Below are 24,225 nucleotides of genomic sequence, written 5' to 3' on the forward strand. Positions count from 1 at the left end.
AGCAAAGACTTCACAATTACTTGTGAATATATATATATGTGTGTGTGTTATAGAGGTAATCCCTTTGGTTTATGAATCGTATTAGATGGCTTACTAAAATCCTTTCCAGTTCCCAAATTCAGCAGCTCTGAGATTCATATGTTTAGGTAGTTCCAGTTCTCCCTAGAGAACATGTACATCCTAGAATAAAAATTAAGATATTTATAGAATGTCATACTGGGTTAATATGGTTTAGTTATTCCAAATGAATGCTTGGCTTCTACTAATAGAAGCAAAGGGTGATTTACAGAGTGAAGTTCCTAGTTATTTTCATGATGATATACTCAAAGATGTATGAACATAGGTCTGAATATGATTCTATTACTTGCTGTGTGAACTCAATTAAATCATTTAACATCTTTTATCTTTAGTTTCCTCTTGAAGCCAAGACTTTTTGTTTGCCTTAAAACTGACTTTCAAACTGTGTGTGTGTGTGTATTAATACCTCCTACTTGTTCTTTTGTAACTTAATAGGCTTTGGTAAAAAATCCTCTCATCTGATATATTTGTAGTGAGGAGTCATCATGCATAGCGTGTCTAGTCTAGGCTAATACTGAAACCACTCCAAGTCTCTGAGCATTTAGTTGCTCTCCTATCATAGTCTCTCCATCTATCCAATTATGCCTTCTATAAACTTTAGTGATAAAAAATCAAGGCCAAGTTCTTTGTCTCTCAATTTCTTCATGTACAAAATGAAAGGATTAGAAGAGATAAGCTCTAAGGTTTCTCTCCCTCTATAAATTCGATGACATCTAATTATAAAAAGCTTTTCAGTTGAGAAGAAAGGTTAATGTTTTGGGATCAGAATCATGGGTGTGCTGTTGTAGCCAGCTTCAGTGTGAGCATTTATATCTTGTAAATCAGCAAAATCAGAATCTACTTATTTGTTGTTGATTATCTAGACTTAAGAAAGTGTTGGAGAATATGTTAATAATGTACACTAAACTTGGTCATTAATACTATTTTTTCCCCTTGGAGAGTTACTTGTTAAACATTTACCAGTGAACCCCTGGTTGGGAACCAAAATATTTCTTGATAATAATAAAGATGATGATGTTAAAGATGATCTTGGGTATGTACATAAAAAGCAATATCTTTAGAAAACAACACTCTGATTTATTTACATCATTTAAAATATTATTTTGATTATTTTGCACTATTATTATATTATTATCATTATTATATTTGGGAATTAGGAAGATCTAGATTTGAACATGTCTTATGAAACTTACTAGGTTGGTTATTCTCTCCTTCACTTACCTTTCTAGCCTCTTTAAACTTTATTACTTCTTACACACTAGATATTATAGACAAACTAATTTCCTTGATGTTTCCATGCAAAATGAGTCATCTCCCCTCTCTTCCTTCCCATATCCTTGCCTTTTGATAAACTCTTCTCCATATTAGACATTTTCTCCCTCCTTGCTTTTTCCTCTTGGGAACAATGTCACCCTTCAAAACTCAGCTCAAGTGCTATTTCCCTTAAAAGGTCTTTTCTTATCTCTCCAGTTTTTAGTCCAACCTCCAGTTTATTCATTTGTATCTTATCTTCCATCCTTAAAAGAATATAAGGTTCTTCATTGTAAGGACTGTTTTCATTGTTGTTGCTGGAGCCTCAGGATTTAGAACATTTAATAAATATTTGTTAAATTGAATTGAATCAAATGAATAGTTGAGTAACTTTTGGTAATTTCCCTTAAGCTTTCTGTGTTTTAAATCATCTGCAAAATAACAATAACAAAACCTACCAGGTGTACTAAATCATTAGAGTGGTTTAAGGAGGTGCTAACCAGATAAGTAGTTTTACAAACTTTAAAGCAATATCTACATTTTATCTATTTTTGTTGTTGATATAATTACCTTATCTTTAGTGGCAGGTAAGTGGTGTAGTGGACAGAGGTACATATGGAATACAGAAGATTTGAGTTCAAATTCAGCCACAGACATTTACTAGCTATGTGACTCTGGGTAAGTTATTTAACCTGTTTGACTAAGTTTATTCTTCTATAAAACAGAAATAATAATAGTGCCCACCTCCCAGGGCTGTTTTGAGGATCAAATGAGAACATATTTACATTATATATAGTAATATATTTATAATAAACTATATATATAGCAAGTTACATTATATATAGATATATATGTATATCTATATACAATTTTATCTTCTTTTCCAATACTAGCCATGGCTTAATTCATGCCGTTTTCTGCATTTGAATTAACTTCATGAGAGATTACTCTCATTTGTCAATTTTGGCTTGGTATAGCTTAAAGTCATCTGAAATTTTAAACATTTCATTGTGCATCATCTCTCTGATCATTAATAAAATGTTTAGTAAGATTGATATGACACCAGTTACTAGGGGTCTCCATTCCTGACTTTTTTCATCCTTATCACTCTATTTCCTGTGTCCTTTGATTCATTGGGGACATTATAAGACATACATAAGGAACATCCATGTGTCCCTTAATATAGAAACAGAAAATCTCAGAGTTAGAAAGGACCTCAGGGATCATTTTGTCAATTTTTATTCCATTCTTCTCATCTAAAGATTGTATTCTCTAGGAAAGAAAGATATGATTTGACTATTTCTGCCTTTTCTCTGCAATGTCAATTAATATATTTAATCTAAGCTGTAGTCCTATCTCTTTTTAAATCTTATTTCTATCTTTAGTAGATTACATAGCTATATATATGCATACATGTGTATGATATATATAATGTGGTGAATTATTTTCTTGTGTATCTATATTGATGTTTTTAGATATAGCCCCTTGACTTTTCCCCTCATTTTAATATTCTATTTTTATGATGAAAATATCTCTACTAAGAGTTTTCTATTCCTGTTATAGTCAATTAGACATAGTCTGTAGAATTCATGACCTTAAAAAGAATAGTATTGATATTCTTTGCAATGTATTTCCCCCAAATCTCTAGAACATGTCAGACTATATTGGATATTACTACAGAACTACAGACTCAGAGAATCTCAGAAGTGGAGGAAATCTCAGAGGTAATCTAGATCCATTTATGTTAAAGTAGGAATCAGGCCCATAATTAGTATCCAATCATAAAGAACTCATCCTTGTCTGACCACTCTCAAATCAACTCAGTCTACTTTTTTTTTTTTAGCATTTTCCAATTGTTAGAAAAGTCTTATGTAGAACCTAAATCTGCCTTTCTGATTCCTCACAGTAATTCCATTATTCATTATGAACTGAAAGGTGGAATATTCATTTCCTCAATTTGGGAACTATTTTTTACATTTGATGACAATTAGCACCAGATCCACTATTCTATACATAGATTTTTCCTCCTTGAAAGGATTCATTATTATAGATACCTGTATAGATGTATAGATGAAGTTCCATTATGAATGAATTTATGTTTTGACACACTTGGAATTGTAGGAATCAGTTCTATCCATGGTAGGAAACAAGACTACTTCTTGTGCACTTGCCTCTTTTGGTCTAACATCTTGGATATGTGCAGCCTCAGAAAGATTACTCAGTCGTGGGAAGTGTTAGCCACTGAAAGAGAAGAGGGTCATGAAAATGAATAATTTAATTCATGATTATGAATAACCATATCAGATTTTAAATTTTCTCTCTTCTTTTATTCCCTCTAAGGACAAAACTCTACCCTACCAGAGTTAATGCTATGATACCTTCCAATGGGTCTTCCTCTACTGAGGTCTCTGAATTTCTCCTGAACTGTTTCGTCAGCTCTCCAAATTGGAAGCATTGGCTCTCTGTGCCCCTTAGCCTGCTCTTCCTCCTGGCCATGGGTGCCAATGCCACCCTCCTGATCACCATTAGGCTGGAAGCATCCTTGCATGAGCCCATGTACTACTTGCTCAGCCTCCTCTCTATTTTGGATATTGTGCTATGCCTGACAGTCATCCCCAAAGTCCTGCTTGTCTTTTGGTTTGACCTCAGACCCATCAGCTTCTCTGCTTGCTTCCTCCAAATGTTCATCATGAACAACTTTCTCCCCATGGAATCTTGCACCTTCTTGGTCATGGCATATGACCGCTATGTAGCCATATGCCACCCCTTGCGCTACCCATCCATCATCACTGATCAATTTGTGATTAAAGCTGGTATCTTTATTGTGATGCGGAATACCCTTGTCACTGCTCCAATTCCCATCCTCTCTGCACGACTCCATTATTGTGGGAATAACATCATTGAGAATTGTATTTGTGCCAACCTGTCAGTGTCCAAGCTCTCCTGTGATAATGTTACTCTCAATAAGATCTACCAGTTAATTGTGGCCTGGACCTTGATAGGATCTGATATTATTCTCATCTTTGTCTCTTATACCTTCATCCTGAGGGCTGTGATGAGACTTAAGGCTAAAGGAGCTGCTGCAAAGGCCCTGAGCACATGTAGTTCCCACTTTATCCTCATTCTCTTTTTTAGCACCGTACTCCTGGTTTTCATTTTTACTCACATGGCCAAAAATAAAGTTTCTCATGATGTCCCTGTCCTACTCAATGTCTTGCACCATGTAATCCCTGCTGCTCTCAACCCGATTGTTTATGGGGTAAGAACCCAGGAAATTAAACAAGGAATCTGGAGGTTGATGAAGAAGGGGCAGTGAGATGCATCCAATAGAAAACTTCTTTCATCCATCTGGGTACCTGAGGGTTTGAAGGTGAAGTGAGAAATCTAGATTGATTTCTGTTTTACCTAAGCTCTGTAAATGGCAGAATGGAGTGACAGAACTTCCTCTCATTATGGAATAATTCCTGCCACTTCCCATACAAAGGAATATCACATTTTTCCCTTCCCCAATCACTATCAACACTGCAGGTACTTCAAGGTCCTGTCTTAGGTCTAATGCTTTCGTTTCTCCTAAAGACTTAGATCATGAGATTTGTGGAGGTTAGGAAAGATTTGTCATGACTAGAAATGGTCCTAAATCTAGCTAGACAAAGCTATATGCTATGGTGATATCTCTGAAAAAAAAATCACAGCCCTTAGAAATCATTTCATCTGGCTACAATTTACTAGACCTTTCTGGTACTAGACACATTTCACCAGAGGAAAAAAGGTATGCAAGTAAATGGATTCAAAGCTGATTATAAATGATGTATATTATTCCCAAAACTCGATGTTGCTTTAAAAAACCATGGAAAGATTTTTATTTGTATGTGTGTCTTGGGCATCCTGCCCAAAGATAGGAATTGAGAGATCCAAACAAGGTCAAGCATCTTGAATCATAGTGTAAGAAAGGAGAGCAAATTCATCATGCTGGAAGACCATCTTGAGCAAGGCAGGAAGGAGAGAGAATTTTGGAAAAGGAACAGAGGAACTGAGAAGATCCAAACAGTTGAACTCACTTCTCTTTGGGAAGCCCACCATGGAGGTTGATCTGAGTGAACCTCTGAGCCTGGAGCACCTTCCTGTGAAGCCTGACCCCAGCATCCAATGGAAGACAAACCAGAGTGAATAGGACTTAGCCAGAAAGCTATTCACCACAAGAAGATTTCCTCTCAATCCCTCTAGACAGTCTTGAATTTGGTATCATAGTTAGGACAGCTAGGAATCAGGACAGCTCTCACAATTGACCCCAGGGGGTCAGGCAGGCAAAGCCTGATCCTGCAGGACTTGGGGGAAAGGGGTTCAATTGTTACTTAGGGACTTCCTATTTCCCACCTTCCTATTACCTTATCCCATAAATCACTTGCCCCACCTTTCATGTGTTCCTTTAGAAAAAATAATTGTTTAATATGATCAAGTGCCTGTTTCATAGTATTCAAGAAGGGGAGGAAAATTACCTTCTCTCCTCAGAGAGGGAGAAGCTGTCTGTCCTGTACTTTATTTCAACCAAGTACAGGAAACAGTAACCTGTGACTCTGAAGGCAACCAGAGTGTGGTTTTCCAGGGAAAGAGAGAGAAAAACCAATCTATCTCCTCTCTCCACTTCTTGGCTCCATTCTGGCAGTCTCCATTTCTCTCCCTCCATTACAATAGTTATTTGTTTTATACTTTAATGTTCTACTTGACTCTAGGCTCCATGTGGACAGGAACTCTTTTGTTGTTCTCTTTCCTAGGGACCATCACAGTACTTTGTGCTTACACTTAGCATATTTTGTTGAATTAAGGAATGAGTACCACTGACTCTACTTCCTCTTTTCCTATCAGTATGGATATCTGGATATTTGGATCTCTGAGGCAGTCTAATCTATTATGTCTAACCCACATGCCTTTCATTGTAGGATACTTCTGTTGACTATATCCACTAGGTATATGGAATCACAGTTTTGTGTCTCTGAGGTAGGAATAACATGAATGTAATTATCTTTAAAATGTATGAATTTTTAAACTATCCAGAAAAAATGCTCATAGATTTAAAAACTAGACAGGAAAAAATGTCAGTTAAAAGCTATATTGCCGTTAAGAAGCTGGTGTCTTCTAAAATTGTGATCTTGCCTTGAAGTCTCAGTTTGAAGTTTGGTAACTGTCCCTGACTACAGGGGTGGGAAGAGGAGCATCATTGGATGACTTTCAGTTGAAGTTAGATGATTATTCACAAGGGATATTGTTTTTTCTTCAAGATCCCAAATTCTATAATTTTTAAAGTATAATCTTTCATATCTATCCCTAGAAAAGAAAGACTTACAAAATCAAGAACAAAACATTTTTATTCTCTAGGGTATAATTGTAGATTCTATAAAAATAGTGAAAAGGTATTTATAAGAGCATTTAAGACCCATTAATAGAAGAAGAAATTCTCTCCTAGGACCTAGACAGGTAGGAGAGATACAATTCATAACATCCAATATGATTTAATCCTGCAAAGAGACTTTGAAGAATAAGCTAAATTAAATTCCTGGCTTTTAATCATAGGATTGAGACCCAGAAGAGGCCTAAATGATCAACTATTCTAATCTCCTCATTTTACCACTGATGAAACTGAAGTCTGAGAAAGTTAAGAGACTGAAGTCTGGGAAGAAATGGGAAGAAATCAAAAAGAAGAAGAAATCAGAACCTAGGTCCTTCTTACAATGAAAAATGCTATCCCAGATGGAGTCTGGATGCAGAATGAATACTTTTTCAAAAAGTCTATATTTTTCTTGTTGTTTTTTTTGAGGGGCAATCTGTGTTTTCTTTCACAACATGACTAATATGGAAATAGGTTTTACCTAACTGCACATGTATAACCTATATCAAATTGCTTGCCATTTCAGGGAGGGGAAGAGAAGAAAGGGAGGAAGAAAGGGAAGGAGAAAATTTGGTACTCAAAATTTTTTAAAAAATGAATGTCAAAAATGTTTTTATCTGTAACTGGGAGAAAATAAAATATTGAACTTTTAAAAAAGAACCACAGTTCTTCAATTTAGGGGCAGGGCTTTTTCCATTACATGGGAATGGTACAGCTAAGGAGTCAGAATCAAATGACTGTCTCTGTAAGCATATAGCTACCACTTTTATGGTCAAAATAAATGGATATCTTACTTTGCATTGATTCATCTTTTAACTTATTGTTTTTCGCCTGTTCTACTTTCTATCTCTCCCTTCTTGGACTTTATTCTCTGTGCTCTATGTAGTAGTATGCAAAGGCAGATATAGAAGACCAAGAATTTCAGAATTCCACTCCTAGCACAATGACCATGACTGCCTATACCCCTAACATTTTCATCAAAGAAATCACCAAACCAGTGCCCGGGACACTACATTTTAAGCAAGGCATTGACAAGCAGTGATAAGTCCTGGGGAAAGTGGACAAAATGATGAGGCCATAAAATAATCAAAGGGACTTACAGTATTTACCTTGGGGGAAAAGTACACTTAAAAGGGAGGGGAAGGGAAATCATTATCTTCAAGAAAAAAAGGATTGTCATGTTTGTTCCTCAGTAACAAAACTAAGACTGACTGGGCAGAAGTTATGAGGCAGACAATTGTAGTCAAGTCTAAGTAAAATCTTCCTAGCAATTAGAGCAATCCAAACACGAAATAGATTATTTCAGGATGTAATGAAATTTGCATCAATCAAAGGCTCAAGTAAAAAGTTAGATGATGATTTGTTGGGAATTCTCTAGAGAGTTTTCATCTTTCATAATTAATCTAATTACACATCTGCTCAAAAACCTACAGTGGCTCCCAACTGTCTAAAAAATAAAACACAAACTCCTTGGCCTAACTTTCTGGACTTTCAAACATGGTTCAATTCTACTACTTTACCCTTACTTTATGGCATTTCCCTTACATGTTCTAGTTAACATAGAATTGAACTTAGTTAATGCCCTACCTTCTTCTGCTTTTATATAAAAAGCACAATGTATCCCGTGTTTTACCTCACCTTTAACACCTTTCCTGATTCTCAGAGATATTAAGGAATCTTTCCTTCCTTCAATTTCTATGGTCATTCTTTTTTTTACTTCTATAAATTCAATCAATTTTTCATTAAAAAAAAAAAAGCACTGAGTGTCCTCATCTCTCCCAGGGTGGAAGTACAAAGGCTACTCTTGTGGCCTGCTCCCACCCCAAGCAGCATATATACACTGAATGGTATAGCACAAAAATAGTTAAATGAAAGTTAAATAAGTTATATATAGACAAGAAAAATAAAACTATAATAGTTAGAAAACAATGTTATTTCAAAGTTAGATCAAAACAAAAAATATAAACAGAAAATAATTTAGGAATTTGAATAAAACTTTAGGAAACCTAGATATAATAAATCTCTAGCAATTATTGAATGAGAACAAAAGACTAGACACTTCATTTACTATCCTCAATGCAATAAAAATTAAGTTTAATAAAAATTTTTTAAAGGATAAAGTTTTGACTGGAGACTATATAACTTAATCTTAAAGAACCTATGGTCAAAGAACAATAGTAGAAATAGTAGATAACCTCATTAAAGATAATGACAAGAAATAAGACAACATACCAAAATTTGGGGGTTTAAAAAAAGCAGTACTTAAAGGGAAAATATGTCTCTAAATGTTTTCATCTATTAAAAAAGAGGATGAAAAGATCAATAAATTGGTCATTCAACTAAAAAATCCCAAGAAAATCAATAAATCTCCAATTAAAGCAAAAATAGATTTCTTGAAAATTAAGGAAGAGATTGATAAAAGTTAAAAGAAAAATCTGAATAAATATATCTAGTGAATATTTTTAAACATAGACAAATCATTAGCTAATATGTTTTTTAAATGAGAAAATTTGCCACTATTAAAACTGTGAAAGTATTCACATTAAATGAAGAACTAACAAATAATATTATTAGAATTCTTTTACCCAGTTATTTGCTAATGAAACCAACCATGTAAACAAAATAAATGCATATTTTGCAAAACTTTCAGATTAATAGAACAAGAAACAGAGAATTTAAACAACTCAATCTGATAAAAATACATTGAGCAAGTTATATATTAATTCTTAAAAGAAAAATTAAAGAACCAAATGGATTTATAAGAAAATTTATCAAATACTCAAAGAAAAATTCCAATATTAAAAGAAATTATTTCCAAAACTAGGAAAAGAAGGAATCCTTCCAGATTGTTTTTATGATACAAATTTGACCTTGATACCTAAATTAAGGTGAGTGAAGACAGAGGAAGAGAACTCTAAAACCATATTCCTAATGAATATTGATATGAAACATTTCAATAAAATATCATCAAAGAAGTGACAGCAACACATCACAAAGATTATAACCTATGACCAAGTTTATTTAATACTGGGACTGTAGTGTTGTCTCAATGTTAGAAAAAATAACATAATATAAATTCTAAAAAAAAGCCAAAATAAAATCATATTATCAGTATATTCAGGAAAGTGCTTTAAAAAACACAGAAACCATTTCTATAAAAACACTAGAATATATGAGAATAAAAAGACTTTTACTTAACTTAGAAAGTGGCAGATTGTTAAATCAAAGAATCAACAGTAAATGTAAGAGAAATATGCTAGAATTCTTTCCAATAAGATCAAGGTTACATAAGAACATCCATTGTAAAAACTTTTTTATGAAGTGCTAGAGATGCTAATTATAGAAATAAAAGGAACATAAATTAAGGAAATAAACACAGAAAAGAAGAAACAAGATCATCACTTTTTGAAAAATACATATTTTGAAATGATTAATAACCAGCAAATTTCTGGGATGTGAAATAGATCCATACAAATCTGTGTATTACTAACAAACTCAGCAAGAAGAGCTAAAACATTTTTAAAATCACTTAAAATAACTATATATATATATAATATACAGGAGTCTACATACTAATATGTGGGCAGGAATTATATAAATACTACAATAATTGAGTGATTAGGGAAATGAAGACATTTAGAAAATTAAGAGGAAAAAATAATAGAGAATTAAATATCTTTCACAGCTATGGCTAGGAGGAGAATTTTTAATCAAACAGGCCATAGAGGAGGCAAATCAAGGCAATCATCAATTATTAACCATTTAGTAGGGCTCAGGTATTGTGCTAAGAACTGGGGTTATAAAAACAAAAACATAGTCCTTGCCTTCAATGAACTGACATGCTAATAAGGGAGATAAAATATGCAACTATATTACATAGGCAAGATATACAGGGTACTTTGTATCTCTCAGTTGCTGAACTCAGTGCTCTGCATACAACGGGAACTAAATATATATTTTCTGAATTGAAGCATAGATGGGTAGTAAGAACGATATAGGGCTGGAGATGGTGCAAATATTTCCCCAAGGAGGTTGAGTTGTGTTTCGAAAACAATATGGAATTGGGTTGGTCCAGTCAATGTAAAATGTACTTGGGGCACATACATAGAGAAAAGGTCAAAACCTGCCTTGTACTTTGAATGGGGCAGAGGCACTTCAAGGTCCTGCCGAACTTTAGTTATCTATTTAACTTCTCCACAGTCAGTTTGACATAATGGTCAGAGGGCTGGCCTCAATGAAAGGAATATCTGGATGCAATTTAATAAAAATCTTAATGTCTCAGATAATTCTCAACGACTGTAAATTGGAAAGGACTTACTGCTATGCATTAACAGTGGAAACTTAATTACCAGCAGTGCCCTTTAGCAAGGAAACTAAACATCAAGATTTAGATAAATACATACATGTGTATATATCTATGTGTGGAAATCTACAAGAATAATTAACAAACCAACAGATTTGTAAATTCATTTAATGGATTGTAAAGGATGTAGATTTTACTCCCACGGAGCATGTGCTAAGACTGATAAAGTAAAGGAAACTCATAGCTCTAATACTAACAAACTATGAGCCCTGCTGCATATATGTTAGAGAAGCTCAGTCTCCCCATGAATATGCCTGAGAAAGACCTGATTCTCAGAATATTTGTGGGCAAAACCAAGGCAACATTGAGAAAATGCAAGAAGAACGTAAGGGCTTTGAACAGCTCGGAAGGTCTTGGATCCTGCAAGGCACATCTTCTTCTCTTTCTCCATTGCCCATTCATGGACAGTTATGTGGAAAATCCAGCACCCATTAAGCATGCATAGGTGGGACTCACTTTTCTATAAGCATGAGTATGAAAGCCAATAAGACTGAGCATTAACCCAAGAATGATAGGCTATTGCTTGTGTTTGCTGAGATATATATAGATGTGCATGTGGCCAGTTTTTAATAAATATTCTCTGATTAATTGACATATATTGAAGCTGTATGTTTACACCCAGTTCCTGCATGCATCCAGGTGGACAATCAGTCTTAAAAGTCAGTTCTCTTTGAGAGTCACATTCCTTTTTCCTAGTGTCTTCAAGAGGATCCCTGGGGAAGTCTCTAATTGTTCCAATTTCACCTCTTGGGATTTGAGGGTTTCTCTGATTCTCCATCGCTGCCCTAGGCATTGGAATAGGAGGATGCCCGTGGGGCTCTGTCTCTCAGGCTTCATTCCTCAGCTGTACAAACCTGCTTTGCTTTCTGATCCTGAGAGAAGAAGTAAACAAATAAAAGAATTGGACCACAAACCAACAATCAGAGAGCATCATCACAGCTGCTTTTCCACTGCAAATAACAGAGAGGTCTAGGAAGAATCTCAGATAGAAGAGCCCTTGCTAAGAATCTCATGGAGAAAAGAGTCCCAGGTTTGCAGCAAGTTTAATAAGGAGGTGGAAGGGGTTTTCTAGAGCTTAATTCATTTACTTCTTGGATCTGTCTTTTCTTCTAACCATTCAGTCACTCAAAGGACCACTCTAGTCCCAATACTAGCCTTCACAGCTGTATCACCTTATTAAGGTTTGTTGAGAATTTTCATTATAATGACCTCTAAAAATAAATTCTGCAAACATACCTTGTACAGAGGAGGAAACTGATACCCAAGACCACAAGTGTTAGAAGGGGGACATTAAACACAGGACTTTTGACTTTAACAATAGGGCTTTTTGGTCAACATCAATCTCCCTTTTTCATACAGAAATATTTAGATGTAGTATATAGATACTAATACGAAAGTTGAGTTGGTTTCACTGTGTCTGCTGGAGCTAGATAGAAAATTTTCTGTGAAGCACTACGTTCAGTTTTTTTTTTAAATGGGGTTTAGGTGGGACATTGGAGAAACTAGAGATGCAGCACTCTAGTAAAAAGGAGACCTATGGAGAGAAGAAACAACAGCTTTAAAATATTTGAAGGACCATTCACATAGAAGAATGATTATACTCATTCTATATAGTTCCAAATGATAGGATAAGACCAAATAGCAGAAATTTTGTGTAGACAAATTCTCGCTCAAAAAAAGTAAGAAATTTCTACCATTGTTATCCAACAACGAAATGGGCTTCCTCGTAAGTTAATGAGTTTCCTGTTACTGGAAGTATTCAAGCAAGAGCCAAATGTTTGTTTGGGATATTGTAGAGGGGAGTTCTATAATTGAGGAGAGGGAAGTTGGTTTAGCAGTTGTTTGGTTTTTTTCCAACTCTAAGATACTGTATTTTTACAATAGAGAGTAGAAATGTTAATGAGGCTTAAGAACAAGACTAGTTTTCTACTTCAGTCTTCTAAATCTATCAACATAATGAGGCTGGAAGAATCCTGGAAAAACAAGACTGCCCATATTTTAAACCCAAAAAATATATAGCTATAAGGGATTAGTTGTGTGTCTTCTGACTCTCAAATCAGAATTAAGTGGAATAGAAATGGAAGAAAATAAAATAATAGTCATAATAGAAACTTGCATTTCTATAGTGCTGTAGAGTTTACAAAAGGGTCTTGTTCACAAAAATAAAATAAAAAGCAAAGAAAAAAACCTATGCCGTGAGAGTATTATAACCCCAGTTTTACTGAGGAAGATAAATTTCAGAAAGGTTAGATGATCTGCTCAAAGTTTGATAGCTAGTAAGTTGCAGGGCACCGACTCAAACCTTGGCCTTCTAACTCTAATTCCAAAGGAAAGGAAAGGAGGGAAAAAAGAGGCAGGAGAGCACAATGGATTTTTATCTTCTTGGAGCATTACCAGAGATTATGTGTATGACCCAAACCCTTCATCTTTTATATCCTAGTTGGCTGAGAAGTCTACAGTCTCATTTCAGTTACTAGCTTTGGTATTCAAGTCAGGTTATATTCTCCAAGAAATACAGAGACATGTTGGTAGAGTCAAAAGGGCTTCTTTCATTTGCGCATGGCTTCTTTTCTTCTATGGCTCTGACACTGGGAACCCAACTACCTACTTTCACCTTATGTTCAAACAATATATTTGTCAACAGCATCAGCGACATATTTTCAGGCTGTCTATGTTGGAGAAACAGTAATTCCTTCCCTCCAGACATGAGAACTCAAGCAAAGTACTTAGGGGTGTCACAGATACAGTTCAGCTCTATTCTGTCTCTCTTCAGGGGGTGTCACAGAAAGAACATCTCAGAAGGTATGTTTCACTGAGAGGTCCCCTTCCCCCATGCCCAGTTCATTGCTGGCTCTCTTCTCCTCTGAATCCTGAGAAATATTCATTGTCTTTCTCATTTCATTTATTTTCACACTCCAGTTATATTGAGACTTTCTTATTGCCCTGTCATTATTATCTGTATGTCTCTTCTTCAATTCTTCTAAATGTCTTGTAATTAATTTTTTAATCCCATTACCTTCCATCTTAGAATCAATACTGTGTATTAATTCCAAGACAGAATGGTGAGGGTGAGGCAATGGGGGTTAAATGGCTTGCCCAGAGTCAAACATCTAGGGAGTGTCTGAGGCCAGATTTGAACTCAGGACATGCTGTCTCTGGGTCTGGCTCTCAATTCACCTAGCTGCTCTCTTACAATTGTTTTTTTCCCCTTCTTTTTCTCTCATTCTCCTGACTTTTGGACTTCCTCTCACTTTTGTTCTTGGGTGAAACCTACAACCATCCTGTTAGAGCCAAATGGGAAGTTCTCATTTACTTATAAACAATCCACTCCTTTAACAGGGAAGTAAAAGGAAGCATTTAATAGTTGATGGACAGCTATCCTTGAAATCCAGAAAAGCTATATTCAAGTTTTGTCTCTTAGTCATGTTAGATGTGTGACCATGAATAAGTCACTTAACCTTTCAGTGCTCTAGGTAACTCTAATTCTATGAATTATAGATGGTTTTCCTATTCATATCAGTAGAGGGAATTTCTAATTTTGTAAATTAATTCTAATTTTATATATTATAGATGACTTGCCTATCTGTAACAGTGAAGAGAATTTCCACATTAGGAGTTCAACTAGGAGTTCAATTAAATAATAGGGCTGAAGGGCACAATCATGTGTAAGTATATTACCTGAATGCCAGACAAGGATAATCCAGAATCTAAACTACTGACTTGTTTAGGAATATTGGGGTAAGAATTGATACCCTTCCATTGCAAAGTATTTCACTAGGTGGGTTTGTTGATTTCTTTGCTAAAAGATGAGAGGGCTATGAATAAAGAATTAATTTTTTAATTAATTTTGAATTTGGCTTGGTTTAGAGCTTAATAAACTGGTACACATTTTCCCTTTTAGTTCCTGGCAAGAGGTCTACTGGGCCAAGTTTACCACAAGTACATTCAAAGTTAGATAAGTGTTAAATTGGCTTGTGGCACTCCATTTCTAGAGTGGTTTTAACATTCAGCTACCTGGTCCTTTATATTGTCTTCTTCAGATCTAGGTTCATTTTTAGAGACAATGAATGACTTAGTTTAAGTCCTGGAATTCAGACTTTCTTTTCTCTTATAACAGACACTTGGAGCACTGCAGAAGGTACCATATTCATTTCTCCTTTTTTCCCTCCAGGGCCAGAGATTTGTCTAACTCATCACCAATTGAGTCATAACAACACAGAATTTGAGGCTTGGGAGGTATCCTGAGACACTGAATCCTTCTCTCTTTTTGGGGGGGTAAGATATAATCAACATTAATTCATTAAGGACCATGTAACAGATACTGTACTAAGCTCTGGAGGGATACAAAGACAAAATCAAATCCTTGCTCTTGAGAAACCTGCCTTTTAGGAGATGGAGACTTGGAAAGAATGTGGTAATTCTTTTGGAATATTCGAAGTATTGTTCTCAAGAAAAGGACCTCAACTTGTTTTGCTTCACCACAGAGGGAAAAAATAGGAACCATGTGTAAAAGTTATAGAGAAATAGGTTTCAAATGCATGAAGAGAAAATCTTCTTCAAAATTAGAAGGAAATAATAGGTTTCCAATCATTGGTAAAGCAAGGAATAAACTGCCAGTTGTCAAATGTAATAGAGAACATTTTAAGGATTTTGGAGCCTAAGGGAACCTTGTTCTTCAATTGTGTCTGACCCTTGGTGACTCCATTTGGTTTTTTTTTTAGCAAAGATATTGGAGTGGTCTGTTATTTCCTTCTCTAGCTCATTTTACAGATAAGGAAACGGAGGCAAACAGGGTTAAGTGACTTGTTCAGGGTTACCTAGCTAGTAAGTGTTAGAAGCTGGATTTGAACTCATGAAGATGAGTCTTTCTGATTCTGATTCTAACCACTGCAACACTTAGCTGACTTTAAGGGAGTACACTTATTTTTTTTTTAATTTTTCAGATAAGAAAACCGAGACCCAGAAAAGTGCAATTACTTCCTCAAAGTCACATAGTGGCAGAGTCAAGATTTGACACAAAATTCTCTGACTCCTAGCACATCATGGATTTTTCTTACACATATACCATTCTCTTATTTTTTCAAAGGGAAGTCAAGTCAAGAAGAATTTATTAAAGTTTACTATGTACCAGGCACTATATCAAGTGTATAACCTACCCACAAACTCAAATGAGGTTACTTTAGAGATTGGACAGAATTGGATAGAAGCCCCCTCAAACACTGATTTCTTGTCACACTGTACTATCTAAAACCAGCCCCAAGGAGTAAAAATCAGAGTTAAGAAAGCAACTAGAGCCTCATTCAGTCTTGAGGGATAAAATATTTTCAGGGTCTTTACACAAAGACAGAATTTATAATTGACTGGTTAAATTAGAGGGACAGGACTGGCTATGTAAGGAAAGGGGGCTGTCTTTTATGAATATGAGGTGGAAAGCAAAATGACTAGGCTTACTATGTTGTATCCAAATGAATGAATTCCAAGACTCTACTTGAACAGGGTAGGCAGAAAGGTATGCTACAAGATATAGTATCTTAAAGAGCAGAGGGACAAGTAATTTGAGACTATGTAAACTTATTTTATATGTACTTCCTACAATATTTTGGTGTCACTTTCTATTTGTTTTATTCTGTTATTGTTTCCTCTATGAAACAATTTTGTATTATAGAACGTGAAGACCTGGGGAATGGAATGAGGAAAGGCTGAAGAGATTCAGAGAGGTGCTTATTTGATGAGAGAAACAGAAACAGAGACAGAGATAGAGAGACATACACAGACAGACACACACACACAGAGAATAAGGAGTTAGGCTTGTGAACCTTTGAACCCAAGTAGCTATACTCGCATAGAGTCCAGTAAGGTCTAAGAGGTTTCCTGCCTTCATATGAAGAATGGGAAAAGTTTAAGAAGTAGGAAAAAAATATAGCCCCACATATGATCCACTGGCCAGGGCAAAGAGAGGGAAAATCAGCAAGCCAGATACAAGACCTATCAATATTTCTTTAATAGACTTTAAAAGATACCACTTTGAAAAAAGATGGAAATTCTCTTCTCTGAAAACAAATTCCTATTCTTTTTATTTTCATCTCCAATATTCCTTCTTCATCTATGATTCATCCTCACTAATCTTGGTGGTATGGGGAAAATAGAAGTAGACTAAAAACCTGGAAACCTGGGTTATATTCTCCACCTCACTATTATCTGCTTGCTTGAGCAAGTCTCTGAACAGCCTTGGACCTCAGTGCCTTTACCTGTAAAGTAAAACTGTTGAACTAAAATATATCTAAGGTTCCTTCAGCTCCAACATTCTGTGGTTTCTCCCCAGTTTTCCCAGTCTATCAACCCTACTTCAGACTCACTGCCATTCCCCTCCCCCAGTGTTAGTCTTGGTTAAGTGTTGTAGAAAAATTTTGAAAGGAGTAAAGAGATGAAAGTTCTAGGACCAAAGGAAAAGGTCCTCTGGACAAGATTCAGAAGAGGAAAAATCCTGTGGGAAGGCTCAAGTTCCTAGCACTGTAACACAAAAGACCCAACAAAACTGAATAATTAATTCCTTGTCTCCTCCTCTTTTCACAATTACTACTCTAATAATTCTTGCTCTGGAGTAATTGCTAACATATACTACCTTTTTTCTTATATCCCGAGGTGATATCACTTTAGAAAGTGACAAATTATTAAAAACTGAGTCTATGGAAAATTGATGCTATTTATCTTACATCATTACATATAATAATTACATTATTCCACAATTATTTTTTTATCTTTTTTTTTAAATAAACCCTTACCTTCCATCTTGGAATCAATACTGTGTATTGGTTCCAAGGCAGAATAGTGGTAAGGGCTAGGCAATGGGGGTCAAGTGACTTGCCCAGGGTCACATAGCTGGGAAGTTTCTGAAGTCAAATTTGAACCTAGGACCTCCCATCTCTAGACCTGGCTCTCAATTCACTGAGCTACCCAGCTGCCCCTTATTTATCTTTTATTACTCTATCGCATACCAAAATGTATCATTCCAAATGCCAAAAAAATAATTCCTAACTTTTAATTCCTTTTATCCCCAATCTCAGCTCTCCTCATCACTTAACCATAATAGATGACCTCTTCTCCTACTTTAGTGAGAAGATTGAGGCTACCTATTATGAACTCCATCATCTCCCTTCCCACTTAACTCTCAGTATTTTCATTGATCCTCTCTGCCTTCTCCTCAAGTCAGAGTAGGAGGTGGACCTTCTCTTCTCAAAGGTTCACTAATCTACCTTTATATTTAATGTAATCTTTTTTAACTCATGTAGCATCTCTTGACTTTACTCCATTCATTATCATCATCATCATCTCTCTTATACAATTTCAATTCATCTTTACTGTTTCCTTTTGATCAGCCTTCCCACATTCTAAAGAGTCTCCTCCCCTCAAAAACAAACTCTTCCTTAACTGCCCAAAGCCTTCAAAGTATTATTTTATCTTTTCCTTCCACACCTATGGTCAATTTTTTTTTCACAAGAGCACTCTATACTTGCTGCTTCAATTTCTTCATTTCACTCATTCTTTGTATCTTAATATCTAGTGTGTCCCCACCATTCTTTTGAAACATATTGTATATGTTAAGTGAATGTTTAATATAGCCTATGTCCCTTTTCCTCCTCTCTTCTGTGAGTATTTTTTTACACTTGCCCTTGTTGACTATCTTTCCTTTTTTTTGCTCTTATTATCTACAGTATCCTCTTGTCACTTAAATATGAGTGTGTCCCAATCTTGATACTTTCTCATCTTTCCCTATACTTTTCCTAGTGACCTCATTCACTTAACTCACTTCAACCACCACCTTTATGCAGATGGTTCCCAAATCTATGTGCACCCTGAATCTCTCTCAAGAGTCCACATTTAATATTTTCAACTTTCTAATAGTTCCAGGTGGAGTCGTACTAGCTCCCCAAATTCAGCATGTCCTTAATTGAACCCACCTTCTTTCTCTCGAAACCTGACTATTTAATTGCTAATAGTAGCAATGAAGGGAAGAAGAAAGAAAGTAAAAGGTCAATGGGTTTAATATAGGGAAAGTAAAAGTTTTTCAGTTGTTGCTTGCTTTGTTTTGATTTGTTTTTATGGGAAATAAAGGGGAGAGAGATAAAGACTGTGTGTGTGTGTGTGTGTGTGTGTGTGTGTGTGTGTGAGAGAGAGAGAGACAGAGAGAGACAGAGACAGAGACAGAGACAGAGATACAGAGACAGAGACAGAAAGAATGATTGAGCAAAGTCATACAAAAGATGGGATCAAATGCCTTAAGAGTAGAGATGGAAGAGTTAGCTTTAAGGGAGAGGAGAGGGTTTCCTATACCACTAAAATGTTTGTGTTTTTCCATTCCAGACTCAAATGCTAAGATCCAGGGGGAATTTACAATCTCAGAACATATATCATGACACTGACCAGCAATTGCTCTTCTTTGACAGAGGTGTCTGAGTTCTTCTTGAATTGTTTTGTCAGATCTCCAAACTGGCAACGCTGGCTATCTGTACCCCTAAGTCTGCTCTTCTTCCTTGCCATGGGGGCAAATGCCATACTTCTAACCACTATCTGGCTGGAGGCATCTCTGCATGAGCCCATGTATTATTTGCTCAGCCTGCTCTCCCTTTTGGACATTGTGCTCTGCCTCACTGTCATCCCTAAGGTCCTGCTCATCTTCTGGTTTGACCTCAGATCTGTAAGCTTTGCTGCTTGCTTCCTCCAGATGTATGTCATGAATTGCTTCCTGGCCATGGAATCATGCACTTTCCTGGTCATGGCATATGACCGTTATGTGGCCATTTGCCATCCCCTTCGTTACCCATCTATCATTACTGATCAATTTATTGTCAAAGCTGCCATTTTCATAGTGGGCCGGAATGCTCTTCTCACCATTCTGGTCCCTATCCTCTCAGCTAGGCTGCACTACTGCCATTCCAATATCATTGACAATTGCATCTGTGCCAACTTATCTGTATCAAAGCTTTCCTCTGATGATATTACAGTGAATCGCCTTCTTCAGTTTGCAGGGGGATGGACACTGCTGGGTTCTGACCTCATCCTCATCTTCCTCTCCTATTCCTTCATTCTTCGAGCTGTGCTAAGGCTTAAGGCCAAGGGGGCTGCAGCCAAGGCCCTGAGTACATGTGGTTCCCACTTCATCCTCATCCTCTTCTTCAGCACCATTCTGCTAGTATTTGTTCTCACTCATGTGGCGAAGAAGATGGTGTCCCCTGATGTGCCCATCCTGCTCAATGTTTTGCACCATGTCATCCCTGCAGCTCTCAACCCCATTGTCTATGGTGTCCGAACCCAAGAGATCAAGCAGGGCATTCTGAAGTTATTGAGGAAGAGTCCGTGAAGTGGGATTGAGGGGGGGAGGATTTCTGCTTTCTTGGAGTTACATGGCTCAACAATAGAGAAAACTTCAAAGCTAAGAACCCAAATCCCCAAACTTGCCCAAAGTAGAACATGGTCTTTTTCATTGTTCTTTTAGCCTTTCCCCCTTACTCCTTTTCATCCTTCCATAACATCTTTCTAGCTGAACTCTATGGTTTATACAAAGCCTATTGTCCATCAGGGACTCAATGGGGAATTCATTCCTAAATTAGCATTTCTTTACCTTTTACTTAAGTGAAATGTGACTTTATTTTCCCTGGAGTCTAGAAGAATAAGTTAAAATAAAGGCAATAAGTGTTGCCAATGGATGATGGGCATAGCCCTAATAATATATAGTGGAATATGATGAAATGGAGAGAAATCATCAAGGAATTAGTGGTATTTGATATATTATGGAAAAATAGCTTCTTCAATTTATGCATGCACTTGCTCACTTACTTTGTAGCCATCCTTTTGTCTTTAAATCTTGTCATCTTTCCAGATATTGCTCTGTGGTCTGCTTATGGTTTTGAATGATCAGAAAACACAGTTCATTCCTAATTCTTCCACATGCCTCACAATAGCCTAAAAGAAGGATTAAGTGAAGTATCTACCATTGATCCAGTCAAAACTCTGATTTCCATGTATTCCACTCCATGTAAATTTCCTATCTTACTTGTGCTAAGGTACAAAAGAATCTGGTAATGGAAGGAATGTGACTGATTAGACAAAGAGCATGAGACCTATAAGAAACACAGGAGGAAAAGGAAAAGTGAGACTTAAACATCAAAGTCAGAGGGCAAGGGAAGAGTAACACAGAAGGGAGGAATGAGGAGGAGAGAAAAAAAAAGAATTAAAGTGACTGTCACATATACTTTGTAAAGAAACATAGACCAAATTTCTACCATCTTTTGGCTGTTTTCCTTCATTCCTATTTTCTTTTCTCCTTTAAAAGTATAGTTTTAGGGGGCAGCTAGGTGGCCCTGTGGATTGAGAGCCAATCTCAGAGATGGGAGGTCCTGGGTTCAAATCTAGCCTCAGACACTTCCTAGTTGTGTGATCCTGGGCAAGTCACTTCACCCCCATTGACTAGCCCTTACTGCTCTCCTTCCTTAGAACCAATACCCAGTATTGATTCTAAAATGTAAGGTAAAGGGTTTAACAAAAAGGAACGCTTGAGATGATGCTTTCAGAGAAAACTGGGAAATTTTGTGTGAACTGATGCAGAGTAAAGTGAACAGAACCAAAAAAGCAATTTGTACAATGATAAAGATATTATGAAGACAAACAACTTTGAAATACTCAGGATTTTGATCACCTTAATGATCGATCATGATTCTAGAGGGCTAATAAAACATTTTCCTTATCTACTGATAGAAAGGTCAAGAACTCAGAGGGCAGAGTGAGATTTTTTTTTTTGGTAGGCAGCCAATGCAAAAATTTGTTTTGCTTGCTTATACATGGTTCATAACAGGAGTTTCATTTTCTTTCTTTTTCAATATGTGGTTGAGCAGGAAAGAAAGACTTTTGCTAACTGAAAAAAATGTAATTTTTTGAAAAGGTCAGGAGTGGTGAAACAGAGTTTGAGAGAAGGTAAGATAAAAACAGAGACCAAAACACGGAGACAGAGGCAGAGTCAGAGGAGTAGGTGTGGAGAAGCAAAGGCAGGAATATATAATGTTTCTCAATAGGGAGAACACAACTAGAGAACAAACCAATAAATCAATAAGGAAGATTAAAATTAGGAGAAATTACTTCTAAATACATACTGCAAAACAAAGGAAATTTTACCAGCATCTTATACAAGGAGACTCCAGTGGATTCCCAATATCCATCATGGACCCATAGGAGGCTGTTCCCAAATAATTCATGTAAGACGGAATCGCGAAAAATGTTCTTAGAGAACAAATGGCAGATTTTATGGAATACACAACAGGAAACTTCACATAAGAGAAAAACTTGACCATTGTGGCAATCTCTCCAAAGAAATATATAACCAAAAGCCATTAACCAATAGAGAAGTGGTCAAAGAAGCACTTCCTAAAAGAAGAATTACTATTTACAAGCACATGAAAAAAATGTTACAAATAACTACCAGTAAGAGAAATGAAAATGAAAATAACTCTGAAATTCCATTTCATATATAACAAGTTGACAAGGACAAAAGAGAGGGGTAATAAATATTGGAGGGTTCTGGAAACATGGACATACTAAGGTACTGTTAAAAGAGAGATGCATTTATCTAACACTTATAGGAGAGATTAAGTATTAAGCCAAGAGAAATATTCATACCCTTTAATTCTAAGATTTTCACTGCTAACCACATACCTTAAGGAAGTTGATGATAGAAAAAAAAGGTCTCATATACTCCAAAATATTAATAGAGTTTTTTTTTTTACTAGTAAGGAACTAAAGACATAGTAGATGCCTATCAACTGGGAAGTGGCTAAATGCACAAGGGTATGTGAATATAATGGTATGTAAATATGCAGCAAAAACTGAGAAATTTGATTAATATGAAGGAGTATGAGAAGAATTTGATGAACTATTACACAATGAAATAATATAAACTAGTTATAATTTACTTATTGACTTTAACCATTGAAACAAAAATGACAGCAAAATAATGAAAGTTGACTGCTGAAAATTTAAAATGACCAGACTTGACCCCAAAGAAAAGATTTAGATGGCATCAATTCTACTACTTGAAGAGATGAGGGAGCATCAGGGTGGAATACTTCATGTCATTCCAGACTCCTTCAATAGATTTATTAGGTTTTTCTCCTTTTTTACAAGGGATACTGTTCTGGAATATGAGGAGAAAGGAAGACACTGGCAATGCAAATATTCATGTCAACAAAAATTGTTTTCAAACTGATTACACATTATTCTAAACAAAACTTATGGAGCTCACAGTAGCTTCATAGCTATATGTTATGAATACTATCTCCAAGAAAAGAATTAGAAGGCATGAAAAATGACAAAATAACATCTTAGATATAGAAACACAATATTTTAATGGGCAGGAAATATTTCACAGGTTAAAGAACTTAAATATGAGAGTGGGTGTACATACCAATAATGACCAAATTTGGCCCCAGAGAAGATTTGAGAAAATATATTCCCATACCTTTTTTGCCAAAATTTGAGATTATGGAATGGGGAATATTTCGTGCACTCTCAAACACAAATATGCAGTTGCACGTTTCTTTTTTTTTAATCATTACTAGGGATTACTCACTCTTCAGATGAAAAAGAAGTATTAGGAAATGAGATGCTGTAAAAATGAATACAATCAATGAAAATAAAATAAACTTTTTTTAAATAAAATTTGTATGCTTGATCTCTTGAATGCAAAGACCATAGACTGGACAGATGAGATGGTTCAAGAAAAAGTAGGAATGATACTTTAGTAAGCAGTTTTGAGGTTAACATTGCATACATTAGTTATTATAGGATAATAGTCTTAAAACTGAAAGGGGCTTAATGGTCATTTAGTCCAATATTGTCCCTTTTTTGTTGAGAAAACATTGGGTCAGGGAAAGATGATGATTTTCTGAATATCACAGAGGTAGCAGAGAATTTAAGACATATTATCATAGACCTGGAACTGAAAGGGATATCAGAGGCCAATTAGCATGACATCAACATTTTATTGATGAGAAAACTGAGGTCCAAAGAAGTTAAGTGAGTTGCCCAGTTTTACTTGAATAGTATGCATCAAAAGTGAGATTTAAACACAGGTCCTCTGATTTTAGAACCAGCCATTTTTCTA

At 35.8% G+C, this 24,225-nt stretch overlaps 2 protein-coding genes across 2 annotated transcripts; both read left to right on the forward strand.

Annotated features, from left to right (window-relative positions):
- Positions 1-3,700: 3,700 nt before the first annotated feature.
- On the forward strand, positions 3,701-4,645 carry LOC100618720 (olfactory receptor 56A3-like). The gene has a single exon (XM_007491182.2). The coding sequence runs from the start codon at positions 3,701-3,703 to the stop codon at positions 4,643-4,645; it is 945 nt and encodes a 314-aa protein (XP_007491244.1).
- Positions 4,646-19,307: 14,662 nt separating this feature from the next.
- On the forward strand, positions 19,308-20,433 carry LOC100024321 (olfactory receptor 56A3-like). Its single transcript, XM_001375584.3, has one exon. The coding sequence runs from the start codon at positions 19,486-19,488 to the stop codon at positions 20,431-20,433; it is 948 nt and encodes a 315-aa protein (XP_001375621.3). The 5' UTR covers positions 19,308-19,485.
- Positions 20,434-24,225: the final 3,792 nt, after the last annotated feature.

The sequence above is a fragment of the Monodelphis domestica genome, chromosome 4 (genome assembly GCF_027887165.1).
Source record: "Monodelphis domestica isolate mMonDom1 chromosome 4, mMonDom1.pri, whole genome shotgun sequence".
In the NCBI taxonomy this organism is placed as follows: domain Eukaryota; kingdom Metazoa; phylum Chordata; class Mammalia; order Didelphimorphia; family Didelphidae; genus Monodelphis; species Monodelphis domestica.

Excerpts from the sequence above, each read along its gene's own strand:
- LOC100618720 (XM_007491182.2), top strand. The coding sequence starts at position 3,701 with ATGATACCTTCCAATGGGTCTTCCTCTACTGAGGTCTCTGAATTTCTC.
- LOC100024321 (XM_001375584.3), top strand. The coding sequence starts at position 19,486 with ATGACACTGACCAGCAATTGCTCTTCTTTGACAGAGGTGTCTGAGTTC.